Below are 16,281 nucleotides of genomic sequence, written 5' to 3'. Positions count from 1 at the left end.
ATTAAAATCATTTAAAGAGATTCTAAGGTGTCAATCTAACAAAACATATGGATTTGTATGCTGAAAATCACAAAATGCTGATGGAAGAAATCAGAAGACAATAAATGGAGAGACATACCACATTTGTGGACTTGAACAGTCAACAGAGTAAAAAGACGAATAAGGTGATCTGCCTGATTTCAAGACCTACTATATAGCAGCTTCATAGACATAAGATCAAGAGAAGAAAAGAGAGGACCCCCTAACTAGACCCATGAGCAATGTGAGAAGGGGATTAATAGCCTTGAACACACGGCACTAGATTTTGGGTTAAAAGCAGGGACTTTGAATCTCACCTGGGGCCCCACACCAGCCTTTCTTCCTGCCTTGGCCCTAGTTAGTGGCTTAGCTTAGGTTGACTAGTGCATGTGGTTTGCTTCTGGGTGAGCAGGAATGTGTTTGTGTTACAGGCATTAATGGCCTTCAGGGATGTGGCTGTGGCCTTCACCCAGAAGGAGTGGAGGCTACTGAGTCCTGCTCAGAGGACCCTGTATCGGGATGTAATGCTGGAGAACTACAGCCACTTGGTGTCGCTGGGTAAGGATGTCTTGTCTCAGGTCTCAGACTGCCTGTGAACATCTTAAGATTTTATGTAGTAGCCATGATACTTTTGGCTCAAAAAGAAAAACAGTATTTTCCCTATATCCCTAGAGAGTGTTTGGATTCTGTAGAGCTGAAATAGTGAAGGTGTGTGTGTGGCGGGGTGGGGGTGAAGCTATGTGACACTGAATTGCCAGGACTCTTCCAAGGTTGGGCCCTTCCTCCAAAGTGATCTTGCCTCAAATTTGGGAATACTGGTATCCAGTTAACCACAGGGGAGACTTTAGATCCGGGACTCCCCCTCCCCTTAGTCATCCTTTCTCAGCACTCAGAGAGCCTTTGCGCACTGCCACCGCCCCCCCTCCACCCGCTTTCTGGGTTATTGCATTCCCCTGCTGACTCTGAGTTCTGCCATAGCCTCTTAAACCACTAACCCAGGGTCACCTTGGTTTCTTTCCCTGTGAGTAGGAATTGCCTTTTCCAAACCCAAACTCATCACCCAGCTGGAGCAAGGGGATGAGCCCTGGAAAGAGGAGAGCGAATGTCTTCTGGACCTTTGTCCAGGTGAGTGGGAAGCAGTGGGCCGGAGAGGAGACCAAGCAGTGAGGTGCTTAGCAGATGAGGAAGGAGTGCTTATGAACTCCTGGGGAGGGCTCTTCTTTGGGCCCCCTTTCCATGATATCCTGCTTACCCAGAAAGGGCTTCCCTGGCCGTCCTCCCCTCCCCTACGCAGGCTCATTCTGTTCATGTGGTGTCTCTTTTCCAGCACCTTTTCCAGTTCTAGGATCTCCTTGTTCTTGGGCTTTTGTTGGTTGGCCTGATATTCTGCATAGCACTTGCCTTCTGAGACTAAGTCTGCTGTCTCTGGGAGACACTATCTAGTTTTTGTTCATAACATGTGAATTTCTTAGTGCATTGGTTTTACTCCATAAATTCCCATAAGCTTGCTTCTTTTATGATGGATTATTTAAGATTACAACAGGGTGTGTAGAATTATATGAGTGCCTGTGTGCCTTCCCTGCAGCCTAAGAAATAGATGTCAGAACACCAGTTAACAGCCCCCACACCTTCCCTGTTGTGTCCTGCTCTTCCACCCCAGCCAAGAATCCAGTTTGTGCATTAGCATTCTCATGTGCCCTTTTTCTTTTTCCCCATTCGATGGTCCTTCAACCATATACTGTTGTTTTGCATGTTTGTAAACTCTGCACATAGTATTGTGCTGTACCCATCCTTCTGGAACATGCTTTTTCACTGACTTTGTGTGAGTATCCTGTTAAAACACGTTACCAGTTCCCTTCTTTTGGACACTTATTTCCAATTTTGGCTATTAAATAATGCTATCTACATATTCCTGTTACTTCCATAGAAACGGGCAAGAATTTTTCCAGCCTAGAGGTTCTTGTCCCACATCCTCACCAATACTGGGTATTGTCAGATTTCTTCCCTTTGCAGTGAATCTCAGAGGTTCTTGTCCCACACATCCTCACCAATACCAAGTATTGTCAGACTTCTTCCCTTTGTGGTGAATCTCAGAGGAGCTTTGCTTTTCAGGGAGCATGATATCTCTTCCTCTGTTGTTTGGTCATTTACGTCTTCTGTGATTTGTCTGTTCATGGGGTTTCCCTCCTTTTCATTTGGGCTGTTTCTGTTATTGATTTGTAGAAATTCCATATAAATTCTGAGAACATGTAGGTCTTTAATCCAGTGGGAATTAATTTTATGTGAATGACTGGAGGTAAGAATAAATTTTTTCCTGATTTATTTTTTTTATTCTTTTGTTTTCAACATTCCTGGCATTTTGTTTCTAAATACAACCATATATCTGGACTTGTACTTTACAGCAAAATCAGTGCTTTTGTCTTTTTTTTTTAAAGAGAAACTATTATATAAGCTATAATAATGGTATAATATAAAATGTATTATGGTATATTATGGTATAATAGTTTAGGGATAAATAATATAAAAAACTACATGTATTTAAAGTGTAAAATTTGGCTACCGCTATGGAATCACTGCTACAATCCAAATACCAAGCATAACTGTCACCTCAAAGTTTCCTTGTGCCTCATTATAGTCCCTATCTCCGATCCTTTCGTCTTTCCCTCCTCCGCAGACTCAGGTACCCACTGCTCTGCTTTCTATCATAGATTTGCTCACATTTTCCAGAATTAATGTAAGTTAAATATATAGAATGTATACCAGATTCTTTCACTCAACATAATTATTTTTAATTTCATCCATAATGCTGTTTGTATCATAGTTCATTTCTTTTTTTACTGCTGGATAGTATTCCATTACATAGATAGCACAATTCATTTAACCATTTACCTACTGAAAGACATTTGAGTAGTCTCCAATTTTGATTAATACAAGTAAAATCAGCATGGATGTTCATGACAAGTCTTTTATTTCTCTTGGATAAATACCCGGAACTGGGAATGGCTGGGTTATAGGATATAGTGTATATTTAACTTTTTACAGAATTCAAAAGCTGTTTTCCAAAGTGGCTATGCTATTCACATTCCCACCAGCAAGGTGTGAGGGTTCCAGATGCTCCACATCTTTGCCGAAACTTGGCAAAGAAATAAAAAGTTTCTTATTTTTGTGAGAAAGAGGGAGAGAGTGAGCACATGCGAAGGGGGGGAGAAGGGCAGAGGGAGAGAGAATCTTAAGCAGGCTCCATGCTCAGTGTGGATGCAGGGCTCAATCCCACCACCCTGGGATCATGATCTGAGCTGAAATCAAAAGTTGGACACCCAACCGACTGAGCCACTCAGACACCCTGGTATTGTTTTCATTTTAGACATTTGCATAGCTCTGTAGTGGCATCTGGTTTTGCCTGACAGTTTCCTAATGGCTGATGATGTTTTCATATGCTTATTTGCCATCCGTACACCTTTGGTAAAATGTCTCTTTGAATCTTTTGCCCATTAAAAAAAATTGTTTTCTTATATTTTTGTTACTGAGTTCTGAAAGTTCTTCATATATTCTGTATAGAAGATCATTGTCAGATGTTTGATTTACAAATATTTTCCCTATGGCTTCCTTTTCTTTTCTTTATTTTGAGAGAGAGAGAGTGTGCAAGGGGAGGGGGAGAGAGAATCCCAAGCAGGTTCTGTGCTGTCAGCACAGAGCTGGACATGGGGCTGAATCTCATGAACTGTGAGCTCATGACCTGAGCTGAAATCAAGAGTTGGACACTTAACCGACTGAACCACCCAGGTGCCCTGCCCCACCTTTTCAATCTTTTAATAGTCTTTCAAAGAGAAATTCCTAATTTTGATGAAGTCCAAGTTTTTGTCTCACGAATTTCACTTTTGGTAGTGTGTTTAAGAAATATTTGCCTGACTTAAGGTGAAAGAGATTTTCATATTTTTTTCCTTTTAGAAGTGTTACAATTTTTATTTTATATTCAGCTCTATAATCTATTGTGAATAAATTTTTATACTTGGTACCACCTCTGGATTTAAGTACATTTGTTTTTGCATACAAATACCTAAATTTTCCAGCACCATTTATTGAAAAGGCAACCTGTTGTTTATTGAATTGCCTATTTACCTTTGTGGTAAATGAATTGACCAAATGTGTACAGGTCTATATTTGGATTCTTTTTTTTTTTTTTTTTTTTTTTAACTCCTTTTTCTACCTTGATGCCAATACCACACGGTCTTGATTACTGTAGCCTTATAAGTTTGGAGTTCAGACAGTATAAATCTCCAACGTTTTTTCCTTTTTCAAGTTGCTTTAATTATTCTAGGTTCTTTGAATTTCCATATGGATTTAGAATAGCAATTTTCACACACACACACACACACACACACACACACACACACACACACCCTACTTGGGATTCTGATTTGGAATGAATTAAATCTACCTCATTCTGGAGAGAATTTACATGGAAATAACACTGTATCACCCAATATGTGAACACAGTATATCCATTTTTATGGGAGTTCTTTTAATTTTTGTCAGCCTTGTTTTATAATTTTTAGTACAGAGGTCTTATGCATTTCTACTCAGATTTATCCCTCTATATTTCATATTTTTTATACTATTGAAGCTATTTTCACATTGTTTTCAATTGTTGAAAGTACAGAGAAACACAATTAACTTATGCATAATCATCTTGTATCTGGTAAACTTGCATACTTACTTTTTAGTTCTAGTAGCTTTTGTCAAATTCTATAGGATTTTCTAATAAATGATTATGTTATTTGTGAATAAGTATAGTTTTACTTCTTTACATTCAGTATGTCTTTATTTTTCTTGCCACTGCACAGGCGAGAACATCCAGTGCAATGATCAATTTAAATGGTGAGAGTGGACATCCTTTCCTTGTTCCTGATCTTATGGGGGAATGCTTTCTCCTAAGTTTAAGTTTTATAGCTGCCCTTTATGAGCACAACAAACTTCTGTTCCTTCTTTGCTAAAAGTTTTTATTGGGAATAGATGTTGGATTTTGTTAAATGTTTTCTGGGCATCTTTTGAGGTGATCATTTATGATCTATTTTTTTTTTTTAGTCTTTTATAAAGTTTTTATTTTAATTTTAGTTAACATACAGTGTTACATTAGTTTCAGGTGTACAATAGAGTGATTCAAAACAATTCCATGTGTCATTCTTGACAAGTGCAGTCCTTTTTTTCTTTTTATGTTTCAAGTTTAAATTCTAGTTAGTTAACATATAGGGTAATATTGGTTTCAGGAGAATTTAGTGATACATCACTTATATCTAATACACAGTGCTCATTACAAGTGCCCTCAATATCCATCACCCATTTAGCCCATCTCCCACCTACCTCCCCTCTGGTAACTCTCAGTTTGTTTCCTAAAGTTAATAGTCTCTGATGGTTTGCCTCCCTCTTTTTTTTTTTTTCTTCCTTCCCCTATGTTCATCTGTTTTGTGTATTAAATTCCACATATGAGGTGAATGGAGTTTTTTTCCCCTTGTTAAATCAGGCTTGTATTTCTGTTAACATAATGCACTGACCTTATTCAGGTTTCACCAGTTTTACCTTCACTCTTTTGTATGTGTGGGTGTATGTTTGTTTAGATCTATGAAATTTTATCCCATGTACATTCCTGTAACTGCCAGTATATCCAAAGATACAGAATAGTTCCATCACAGGGATCCCTTGTGCTGCTCTTTTATAGCCACAGCCAACTCTCTCCCTCCTCCCCTGTCCTGTCTGGCAACTACTAATCTGTTCTCTTTCTCTATGAATTTTCATTTCAAGAATGTTATATAAAAGAAATCATATAGTATGTTAACATTTTGGGATGGCCTTTTTTCATTCAGCATAATTCTCTTGTGATCCATCCAAACTGTAGCATGTACCAATACTTCATTCCTTTTATTGCTGACTAGTATTCCATAGTATGAATGTACCACAGTTTGTTAAACCATTCACCCACTGAAGGATATTCCAGTTGTTTACAGTTTGGGGCTTTTATAGATGAAGGTGCTTTCAACATTTCTATACGGGTTTTTGTGTGAACCTAAGGCCTTATTTCTGGGATAAATGCTGAAGAGTGCAGGTGCTGAGTCATATACTAAATAAATGTTTAGTTTTGTAAAAAAGAGCCATAGCCATGTCTAGAATGGTTGCACCATTTTATCTTCCCACTAGCAACGTCTGCATGATTGTTTCTCCACATTCTTGCCAGTATCTGGTATTAGCCCTATTTTTTATTTTGGCCATTCTGACAGATTTCTAGCAATATCTCCTTGGTTAGTAAGAGTGAGGGGTTTAGTGCAAGCAGTTCCTCTCATGGAGAGCTGGGCATATCTGAGTCTGTGCACTGTATAAAGGATTTAGTTTCCTTGGAAAAGAGACTGGTGTTCTCCCTATGGGTAAAAAGCTTATGAAGCCTCTGGTTATGGGTGGCTATTGCTGTCATTTTGCAAGGTCTTTGTGGCATGTCCTTGCATCTCTGTTCATTCTTCCCAGACGATCTCTATCCAAAAGTGGTTGGCAGGTTGTGTGTGTGTGTGTGTGTGTGTGTGTAAGATCTGATCTGACCACTGAATGGACCTGGCAAAGATGGTCTAACAAGTGAGGGGAAAGAGACAATCTCTTCCTAGGTTGGCTCATGTGAGTAGTTGGCAGGCAGGGGCCCACGGACTTAGGTCTAGGGTGTCCAGCTAAGCATCTTCAGACACATTTTAAGAGGGTAATCCCTGGTAGTTCTTCTCAGCTAAGCAGAGTCATGTAAGGTGGTTGACCACAGGAGCAATGGGTAGATGTGTATCATTACCTAGTGTATTTCTTCTTTTCAGGTAGAATTTACTTACAGGAAATGCAAATTCTTAAGTTTGCTAGAGTTCAAACAATGTGTCGATCTCTACAATCCAAACTTTATCAAAATACAGATTACTAGCATTCCAGATAGTTCCTTATGGCCCATTCCAGTAAACTCCCACCCTAACCCTCAGAGGTACCTCTGGTCTTGATTTTATTTCATCATGGATTAATTTTGCCCACTATACAATTTTGCATGAGTGGAATGATACGTATTCTTTTGTGTAGGCTTCTTCACCCAGTACAAAGTTTTTGAACTTCATCCATGTTGTTGCATACATTAGTAACCTGTTCCTTTTTAATGCTGCGTGGCTTCCCATCATGTGAATATACAACTATTTATCCTTTCTCCTTGGCAGACACCTTGATGGTTTCTAGTCCTTAGTTATTGTGAAAAAGCTGTTATTAGTAATCTTATGCTAGGTTTTTTGTTTTGGTAAGCCTATGTTTTCATTTCCTTTGGATAAAGACCTAGAGTAACGCCAGGTGTATTAGTTTCCTAGGGTTGCTGTAACAATTTACCACAAACTGAAAGGCTAAAACAAAAGAAATCTATTCTCACAGTTCAGAAGTTAGAAGTCCAAAATCAACCTGCTGGCAGGGTTGGTTCTTTTTGGAGGTTTGGAGGGAGAATCTGTTCCTCACCTCTCCTGGCTTCTGGTGGTTGCTGGCAATCATTCCTTGGCTTGTTGCTTTGCCAGTCCAATCCATGCCTTGTGACCACACAGCCTTCCTTCTATGCATCTCTGTATCTAAGTCTCTCTCCTTGTAAGGACACCAGTCATTGGATTAAGGCTCACCCTAATTTGGTATGACCCATCTTAACTTGATCCCATCTGCAAAAACCTGATTTCAAAAGAAGTCCTATAGGTAGAAATGAATTTTGGTGGGATACCATTCAATTTGATACACTGGGTCACAGGGTTACAGTATATGCAATATTATGAGAAATGACTATTTTCCAAACTGGCTGTACCATATTTCACTTCCATGAACACACAAGAAGAGAGTGACATTTGTCTCACAACTTCCCCCACAGTTTTCACCTTATCTGTGATGGATATGTAGTGGTTTCTCATGGGATCTTTAATTTCCATTTCCCTGATGGTTAAGTGTTGAGCACTTTCTTTGTGCTTTATTGTATATCTTACTTTGTGAAGTATTTATTAAATCTTCTTCCAGTTTATTGCATTTTAAAATTGTTGAGTTCTATGAATTATTAATCCTGGATACCAATTTGTCGTATGTACATTTTGCAAACATTTTCTTAGTCTGAAACCTTTCTGTTCATTTTTTAAAGTTACTTTTGATAAGCAGATGTTTAATTTTGAGGAAGTCTAATTTTTCTCCTTTAAAATTTTTATTGTCATGAAGATAATTTATATTTTCTAAATGCTATATAGTTTTAGCTTTTAAGTCCATGATCCACCTTGAAGTAACTTTTGTATATGGTGTCAGGCAGGAATCAAGATTTTACTCTTTCATATGGATACCCAGTGGCTCTAGCATAAACTGCTGAAAAGACTTGCCTTCCCCTCATTGAATTGCTTTGTTGAAAATCCAATGGCTAAGTGTGGGTCTGTTTTACACTTTCAGTTCTATTTCTTCAATAGAATAGCCCTATCCTTAAACCACACTGTATTACTGTAGGACCATCAGAAGTCTTGAAGTCAGGTAGTGGAAGTACTCTCCCTCTCTCTGTAAGTCAGGTAGAAGTTTTTCTTTTATTTTAGAGAGAGTGAGATTCCAAGCAGGGTCCATGCTCAACCCCCTCCTCCCCCACCCCCCGACATGGGGCTTGATCCCATGACCCTGGGCCAAAATCCAAGCCAAAATCAAGAGTCAGATGCTCAACCAATGGAGCCACCCAGGTACCCCTAATTTTTCTTTTTAAAGACTGCTTTGGGCAGTGTAGGTCCTCTGCATTTCCACTTAAATTTTAAGATCAGTTTCTCATAAAATTTGGGGTCTTTTGTGGTTCCATATAAATTTTAGGATTGTTGCTGTTGGTATTTGATAGGTATTGCATTAAATGTGTAGATTGCTTTGGGTAGTATAGACATTTTGACAGTATTTGTTCTTCCAATCTATGAGCATGGAATGTTTTTTTCATTTCCTTATGTTGTCTTTAATTTCTTATATTAGTTTTATAGTTTATAGTTTTTTATAGTTTTTTTTATAGTTTTTTATAGTTTATAGAATTTTATAATATAAAATTCTTATATTAGCTTTATAGTTTTCAGGCACCTCTCAAGTTTATTCCTAGGTATTTTACTCCTTTTGGTGCAATTGTAGATAGGATGGTTTTCTTAATTTCTCTTTCTGCTGTTTCATTATTGGTGTATAGAAATGCAACAGATTTCTGCACATTGCTTTTGTATCCTGCAACTTCACTGAATTCCTTTATCAGTTCTAGTAGCTTTTTGGTGGAGTCCTTAGGGTTTTCTATGTATACTCTCCTGTCACCTATGTTATTAGACAACATACAGAAAAGGAATTCAAATTGGTAAGTAGTAAAAGCTTTATTTCTTCCTTACCAATTTGAATTCCTTTTCTGTATGTTGTCTAATTACTGTGGCTAGTACTTCCAATGTTTTGTTGAATAAAAGTGGTGAGAGTGGACACCCTTGTCTTGTTCCTGACCTTAGGGGGAAAACAGTTTTTACCCCATTAAGGATGATGTTTACTGTTGGTTTTTTATATATGGCCTTTATTATGTTATATTCCCTCTAAACCTACTTTGTTGAGGGTTTTTATTATGGATGGATGCTTTACTTTTACAGATTATTTTTCTGTGTCTACTGAAATATGATTTTTATACTTTCTCTTATTGATGTGATATATCAAATTGATTGATTTGCAAATATTGAATCACCTGTGAATCCTGGGAATAAATCACTTGATCTTGGTGAATGATTTTTTTAATGTATTGTTGGATTCTCTTTGCTAGTACTTTGTGAAGGATTTTTGCATCTATGTTCATCAGAGATATTGGCCTGTAGTTCTTTTCTTTGGTGGTGTCTTTATCTAGTTTTGCTATCGGGTATACTGGCCTCCCAAAATGAATTCGAGAATAGGTTAACCCTTTAAGTGTTTGGTAGAATTTGCCTGTGAAGCCATCTGGTCCTGGACTTCTGTTTGTTGGAAGTTTTTGATTATTGATTTCAATCTCCTTGCTGATAATTGGTCTCTTCAGATTTTCTATTTCTTCCTGCTTCAGTTTTGGTAGGTTATATGTTTCTAGGAATTTATCTGTTTCTTCTAGGTTGTCTAACTTGTTGGCATGTAGTTTTTCATAACATTCTCTTAGTTTGTATTATTGTTGGTTACTATTTCTCCAACTTGTGATTTTGATTTTTTTTTATTTTATTATTATTTTTTTTTGATGAGTTTGACTAGAACCTTTTCAGTTTTCTTGATGTTTTCAAAGAACCAGCTCCTGGTTTCACTGTTCTATTTTTTTAGTTTCTGTATCGTTTATTTCTGCTCTAATTTTTATTCTTTCCTTCCCTCTGCTGGTTTTGGGTTTTTGTTGTTCTTTTTTTAGCTCCTTCAGGTGTAAGATTAGGTTGTTTGAGACTTTTCTTGCTTCTTGATGTATTATAAACTTCCCTCTTAGAACAACTCTTGCTGCATTCCTAAAGTTTTTAGACCATTGTGTTTTCACTTTCATTTGTTTCCATGTACTCTTTGATTTATTCTTTGATTTCTTGGTTGACCCACTTATTGTTTAGTAGCATAGTATTTAACCCTCATGTATTCGTGGTCTTTCCAGATTTTTTCTTATGGTTGATTTTTAGTTTCATAGGGTTGTGGTTGAGAAAAATGCATGGTATGACATCAATCTTTTTAAATTTGTTGATACTTGTTTTGTGGCATAATATGTGATCTATTTTGGAGAACATTCTATGTGCACTTGAAAAGAATGTGTATTCTATCTTGTTTTAGGGTAGAATGTTCTGAACATATGTTAAATCCATCTGTTCCCATGTGTCATTCAAAGCCACTGTTTTCCTTGTTGCTTTTCTTTGTTTGGATGATCTGTCCATTGATGTAAGTGGGATGTTAAAGTCCCCTACTGTTATTGTATTACTATAACATAGTTCCTTTATGTTTGTTTTTAACTGTTTTACATAGTTGGGTGTTGCCATATTGGGTGCATAACTATTTACAAGTGCTAGATCTTGTTGGATTGTCCCTTTTATTATTATATAGTGTACTTGTCTTTTTTTACAGACTTTGTTTTATAGTCTATTTTGTCTGATATAAGTATTGCTACCCCAAGCTTTCGTTTGACATCCATTTGCGTGATATTCTCTATCCCTTCACTTTGAATCTTCATGTGTCTCCAGGTCTGAAATGAGCCTTTTGTAGGCAGCATATAGATGGGTTTTTGTTTTTTTTTTTTTTAACGTATCCTGGCACCCTTCTGTCATTCTTTTGATTGGAGCATTTATTCCATTTACATTGAAAGTAATTATTGAAAGTTATGTATTGCCATTTTGTTACTTGTTTTGCGGTTATATTTGTAGTTTTCTGATTCTTTTGTGGTTTGTTGGTTTTCTTTAGTGATATATTTAGATTTTTTTATGTTTTGCTTATCTATTACTTTTTTTTTTTGTGGTTACCATTCAGTTTATATCTAACATTTCCTGCATCTGTAGCAGTCTGTGTTAAGCTGAGGGCTGCTCAATGTTAAACTCATTCTTTACTCCTTCCCTCCATGTTTTAGATATATGGTGTCCCATTTTATATCCTTTTATGAATGTCTTGACTGATTTTTTACAGAAATACTTATTCTTACTATTTTTGTGTTTACTTTTCACACTCTCACTTATCAACTTTCCACTGAAAGAATTCCCTTTAACATTTCTTGCAGGTCTGGTTTAGTGGTCACAAACTCCTATAGCTTTTGTCTGGGAAATTCTTGTTCCTCTTCTTCTATTCTGAATGATGGCCTTGCTGGATAGAGTATTCTTGGCTGCAGATATTTCCCTTTTAGCATTTTGAGTACATCATGCCAACCCCTTCTGGCCAGCAAGTTTCTGCTAAAAAATCTAACAGCCTTATGGAGTTTCCCCATGTACCTGTCCTCTTTTGTCTTGCAATATCTAAATTCTTTACCACTGTTTCTTGCCGTTTTAATTGCTATGTGTCTTGGTGCAGACCTCCTTGGGTTGATTTTGTTGAGGGATCTCTGTGCCTCCTGAATCTGGATTTGTTTCCCTCCCAATTTAGGAAATTTTCATCTATTATTTCTTCATATACATTTTCTATCCCCCCCCCCCCCCCCCGCCTTTCTTCTGGGATCCCTATAATGTGAATGTTACTATGCTTGATGGTGTCACTGACTTCCCTAACTCTATCCTCATTATGGAGTATTTGTCTCTCTTTTGCTCAGCTTGATTGCTTTTCATTACTCTATCTTCCAGGTCGCTGATACATTCCTTTCCTTCCTGTTGCCTATTCTATCTGTTGTATTTCTGGTTTCATTTATGGAGTTCTTCATCTCTGATATGTTATACACAGATACATCTCTGTGTTAAGAATCTCACTGATGTCCTCCATTCTTTGCTCAAGTCCAGTGAGTATCATTATGGTCATTAATTTAAATTCTCTTAGCTCTCCTACTGTGTTTTTATCATGGTCTTTCATTTGGGACATATTCCTCTGTCTCATCTTGTCTGTTTCTGTGTTAGGAAAGTCTGCAATGTCTCTTGCTCTTGAAAGCAGTGGTTCTATGAAGAAGAGGTCCTGTAGTGTCCCCTGTTCACCAGGACCTGGCGCTTCAGGGGTGTCTCCTATGTGTGTTGCTTGCATCCTACTATTGTGTCTGAGTAGCTTTTCTTTTCAGTCCAGACTTCACTCATTCTGCCTGTTACGGGCTGTGCCTGCTCTGTGGTGTTAGGGAGACTGAATCAGGCTGGCTCTGAAAGTGGAGTGACCATACGAGGGCTCAAGAGTGGGATGGCAGTATTAGCAAAATTTGCACTGAGCCACTAGTCCTAGGCTATAGATGCCATAAAGCACGGCGGTGGCTAGGAGCGTGGTGCACATTGGCAGTGGCGAGGGGTAACGCAAGCAGCTGAGGTGGCAACAACGGGCACATGGCAGTTGACGTGTGATAGTCGGTCATGGCATGTATGATGTTAACAAAATTTGCATTGAGCCATGTGTCCTAGGCTGATCCCCCAAAGCAAGGCAACAGCCAGGGGTGCAGAGCACAGGAGTGGCTGTGACCTGGGGTTCTGCAGGAACTGGGCAGGGCATGTACACTACATTAGCAAAATTTGCACTGAGCTGCTAATCCTAAACCAGATCCCCCAAAGAAATGCAGGCCAGAGGGGCATGGCACACAGGGTATTAAAAGAATTTGTGATAAGCCCAGGGCCAAGGCCAGCAGGATGAGCAAGTCCTCAGGAGAATACATGGACATGGCACACTGCTAGCAAGTGTCTGTGCAGCCCCACTTCCCACAGGTGGCCCTGTGTTTATGCTGGGGGAGTGGGGGAAGGAAAATGTCACCTGCCAGTTCCTTTGTTCCCAGAGAAGTCTCCTCAGCACACTCCAAAATCAGCATAAACAGATCTCCCTCCTGTTGTGCAAGCTGTCGTTTCTGTGTTGACTCTCGTTGGGCTGCACTTTAGGGGCAGGCCCTGGTTATCACTCACCCAGTGCTGAAGTGGTTGACTTTTAAAGCTCTAGCTCCAAATCCCACTGGGTATACAAACTCACAGAATTCAGCTCCTCTGGTTTTCAGGGTAGGATGCTATGGGGATTTCCTTTTTCTGTGTGGGCTTCCCATCCCCGTGACCACAGCTCCTCACTGCTCCTTCTGGGCAGCTCCTGACGACCGTTTCTGTCCTTCATAATCTCTCAGATGTGGCTGCTCTCTGTTTAGTTGTGGAGTCTGTTCTGCCAGATCACTCTCCAGTTTACTGATGTGGATGTGAGTGACACCTAGTTGTAAACATGGGATGGGGTGAGCTGAGGTCCTCCTACTCCGCCATCTTGCGCTCCCTGCCCCCATGAGTCACATTGTTTCTTAGTGGAAGCATATATACATTTGTGGATTAACGTTTGCATTAGCATTGATTATGTCTTGCAAGTGAACTGTATTGGTGGAAATGTGTAACTCTAATGGCAGCAGTTTATAGGGCTGGGCTGGTGTTTAGAGCTGCCTCATCATGTGTATCTTCTGTGTTGTAGTAAGATATGCAATAATGTGTCAGCAAAGGATGGAAAGTAGGTCTGTAAAGGAAGTCTTGGTTGTGAGAACATCGGAGCAATGACTGCTGGGCAGGTACAAACCAACCTTTCACAAGGTGCCTGTAGTGATTCTGACCAACATTTTCTCTCCAGCAGAACCAGGAACAGAATTCCAGCCATGTGTCCATTCCTGCCCGGTGGCCTTTTCCAGTCCACAGTTCCTTCAACAGTACGTGCTGTGCGGTCACCTTCCTCAGATCTTCCCAAGCTCATATGCAGGAAGCCCCATCTCAACGGAAGCTCCAAGCTGCTCAAGTGAACAAGGAGATGAGGAAGAGATAGAAAGGAGACTTGAGCTGAGTGGGGTTTCCCGGGTGCTCTTCAGATCCTCTCAGGGTCAGCCAGTAGACTGGGTAGAAGGCAAAAGAGCTGGGGGAGTAGACCAGGGGATGTGTCCTGAAGAAGCAGACCTTTCAGCATCTGGAGCAGCCATGTGTGGGAAATACAGACTGGGACTTGGTCCCAAATCCAGTCTCTTAAGCCTCCAGAAACATCACGTATGTCCTGAATGTGGCAGAGGCTTCTGCCAGAGGTCAGACCTCACCAAGCACCAAAGGACACACTCAGGAGAAAAGCCTTACAGCTGTAGGGAGTGCGGGCGAGGCTTTGGCCGCAAGTCCTCCCTCACCATCCACCAGAGGAAACACTCAGGGGAGAAGCCTTATGTGTGTCGGGAATGTGGCCGCCACTTCAGGTACACGTCCTCACTTACCAACCACAAGAGGATACACTCTGGGGAGAGGCCCTTCGAATGTCAGGAATGTGGGCGGGGCTTTCGCCAAAAGATCGCCCTGATCCTGCACCAGAGGACACACTTGGAGGAGAAGCCCTTTGTGTGTCCTGAGTGTGGGAGAGGCTTTTGCCAGAAGGCATCGCTCCTCCAACACCGAAGCTCACATTCGAGTGAAAGACCCTTCTTGTGCCTTGAGTGTGGGCGTGGTTTCAGGCAGCAGGCACTGCTCCTCAGTCACCAAGGCACACACTCAGGGGAGAAGCCTTATATCTGTGCTGAATGTGGGCATGGCTTTCGCCAGAAGGTCACCCTTGTCAGACACCAGAGGACACACACAGGGGAGAAGCCTTACCTGTGCCCTGAGTGTGGCCGCGGCTTTAGCCAGAAGGTCTCCCTCATGGGACACCAGAGGACACATACAGGGGAGAGGCCTTACCTGTGCCCTGAGTGTGGGCGTGGCTTTGGCCAGAAGGTTACCCTCATCAGACACCAGAGGACACATACAGGGGAGAAGCCTTACCTGTGCCCGGAGTGTGGACGTACCTTTGGCTTCAAGTCGCTTCTCACCAGACACCAGAGGACACACTCAGGGGAGGCGACTGATGTGTACAGAGTGTGTGAGCAAGGACTGGGCCAGAAGTCTCACTTCACCTCTGACCAGAGGACACACTCAGGGGAGAAGCCGTGCGTGTGCAGTGAGTGTGGGCGTGGCTTCGGCTTCAGGTCGGCCCTCATCAGACACCAGCGCACCCACTCAGGAGAGAAGCCGTATGTGTGCAGGGAGTGTGGCCGAGGCTTCAGCCAGAAGTCTCACCTCCACAGACATAGGAGGACCAAGTCTGGCCATCGCCTCCCACCTCAAGAGCTGCTCTCCTGACCTTTCCTTTCCTCACGGTTGTGAAGATGGCAGAAAGCACTAGGAAATGTTCCACTTTCTTCAGATGCAGTGGAGGGAAAAAAATGTGTTTTCAATGATTGTAAGATCATTAATTTATGGTTTATTTTCTGTACTAGCGATGGTTTTGATTTGCTAAAGCTGCCATTAAAAAAACGCCACAAACTTGATGGCTGAAGAACAGTTTTCACACAGTTTTTGGGACTGAAGTCCAGGATCGATGTGTGTACTTTGGTTTCTACTGAAGCCTCTCTCCTCAGCTGGCAGATGCCTGCATTCTTACTGTGTCCTCACATGGCCTTTGTGCATGCTCTTTCCTGGTGTCTGCCGCTCTTCTAAGGATACCAGACTTACTAGGTTAGAGCCCCCAATCTATGACCAAATAAGGTTGCATTGGGGGGTTCTGGCTTCAATGTATGAATTTGGAGTAATTCAGTCCATAATACTCAGTCCTCCAAACCCCCAAAATTCATGTTCTCACATCCATAGAATAATTTTTTTT

At 40.5% G+C, this 16,281-nt stretch overlaps 1 protein-coding gene and 1 long non-coding RNA gene across 13 annotated transcripts in view; one reads left to right on the top strand and one right to left on the bottom strand.

The window, feature by feature from the left end:
- Window positions 1-15,949, top strand: part of ZNF169 (zinc finger protein 169) — a 55,601-nt gene extending 39,652 nt beyond the window's left edge. For 8 of the 12 annotated variants that reach the window (XM_058695912.1, XM_058695917.1, XM_058695910.1 and 5 more), the window contains 3 exons: window positions 450-576; window positions 1,048-1,143; window positions 14,245-15,949. In XM_058695912.1, the coding sequence (XP_058551895.1) occupies window positions 450-576; window positions 1,048-1,143; window positions 14,245-15,761 (1,740 nt within the window). In that variant the 3' untranslated portion in view covers window positions 15,762-15,949. Of the gene's footprint in view, window positions 1-449; window positions 577-1,047; window positions 1,144-8,631; window positions 8,754-14,244 lie in introns of those variants that run through there. The other 4 variants (XM_058695914.1, XM_058695921.1, XM_058695919.1 and 1 more) reach the window with 4 other exon arrangements.
- Window positions 1-16,281, bottom strand: part of LOC131492202 (uncharacterized) — a 79,306-nt gene that overhangs the window by 29,465 nt on the left and 33,560 nt on the right. The gene's annotated exons all lie outside the window — the stretch shown is intronic.

The sequence above is a fragment of the Neofelis nebulosa genome, chromosome 12 (assembly GCF_028018385.1).
Source record: "Neofelis nebulosa isolate mNeoNeb1 chromosome 12, mNeoNeb1.pri, whole genome shotgun sequence".
Lineage (NCBI taxonomy): Eukaryota > Metazoa > Chordata > Mammalia > Carnivora > Felidae > Neofelis > Neofelis nebulosa.
This window is presented reverse-complemented; position numbering and strand designations above follow the sequence as displayed.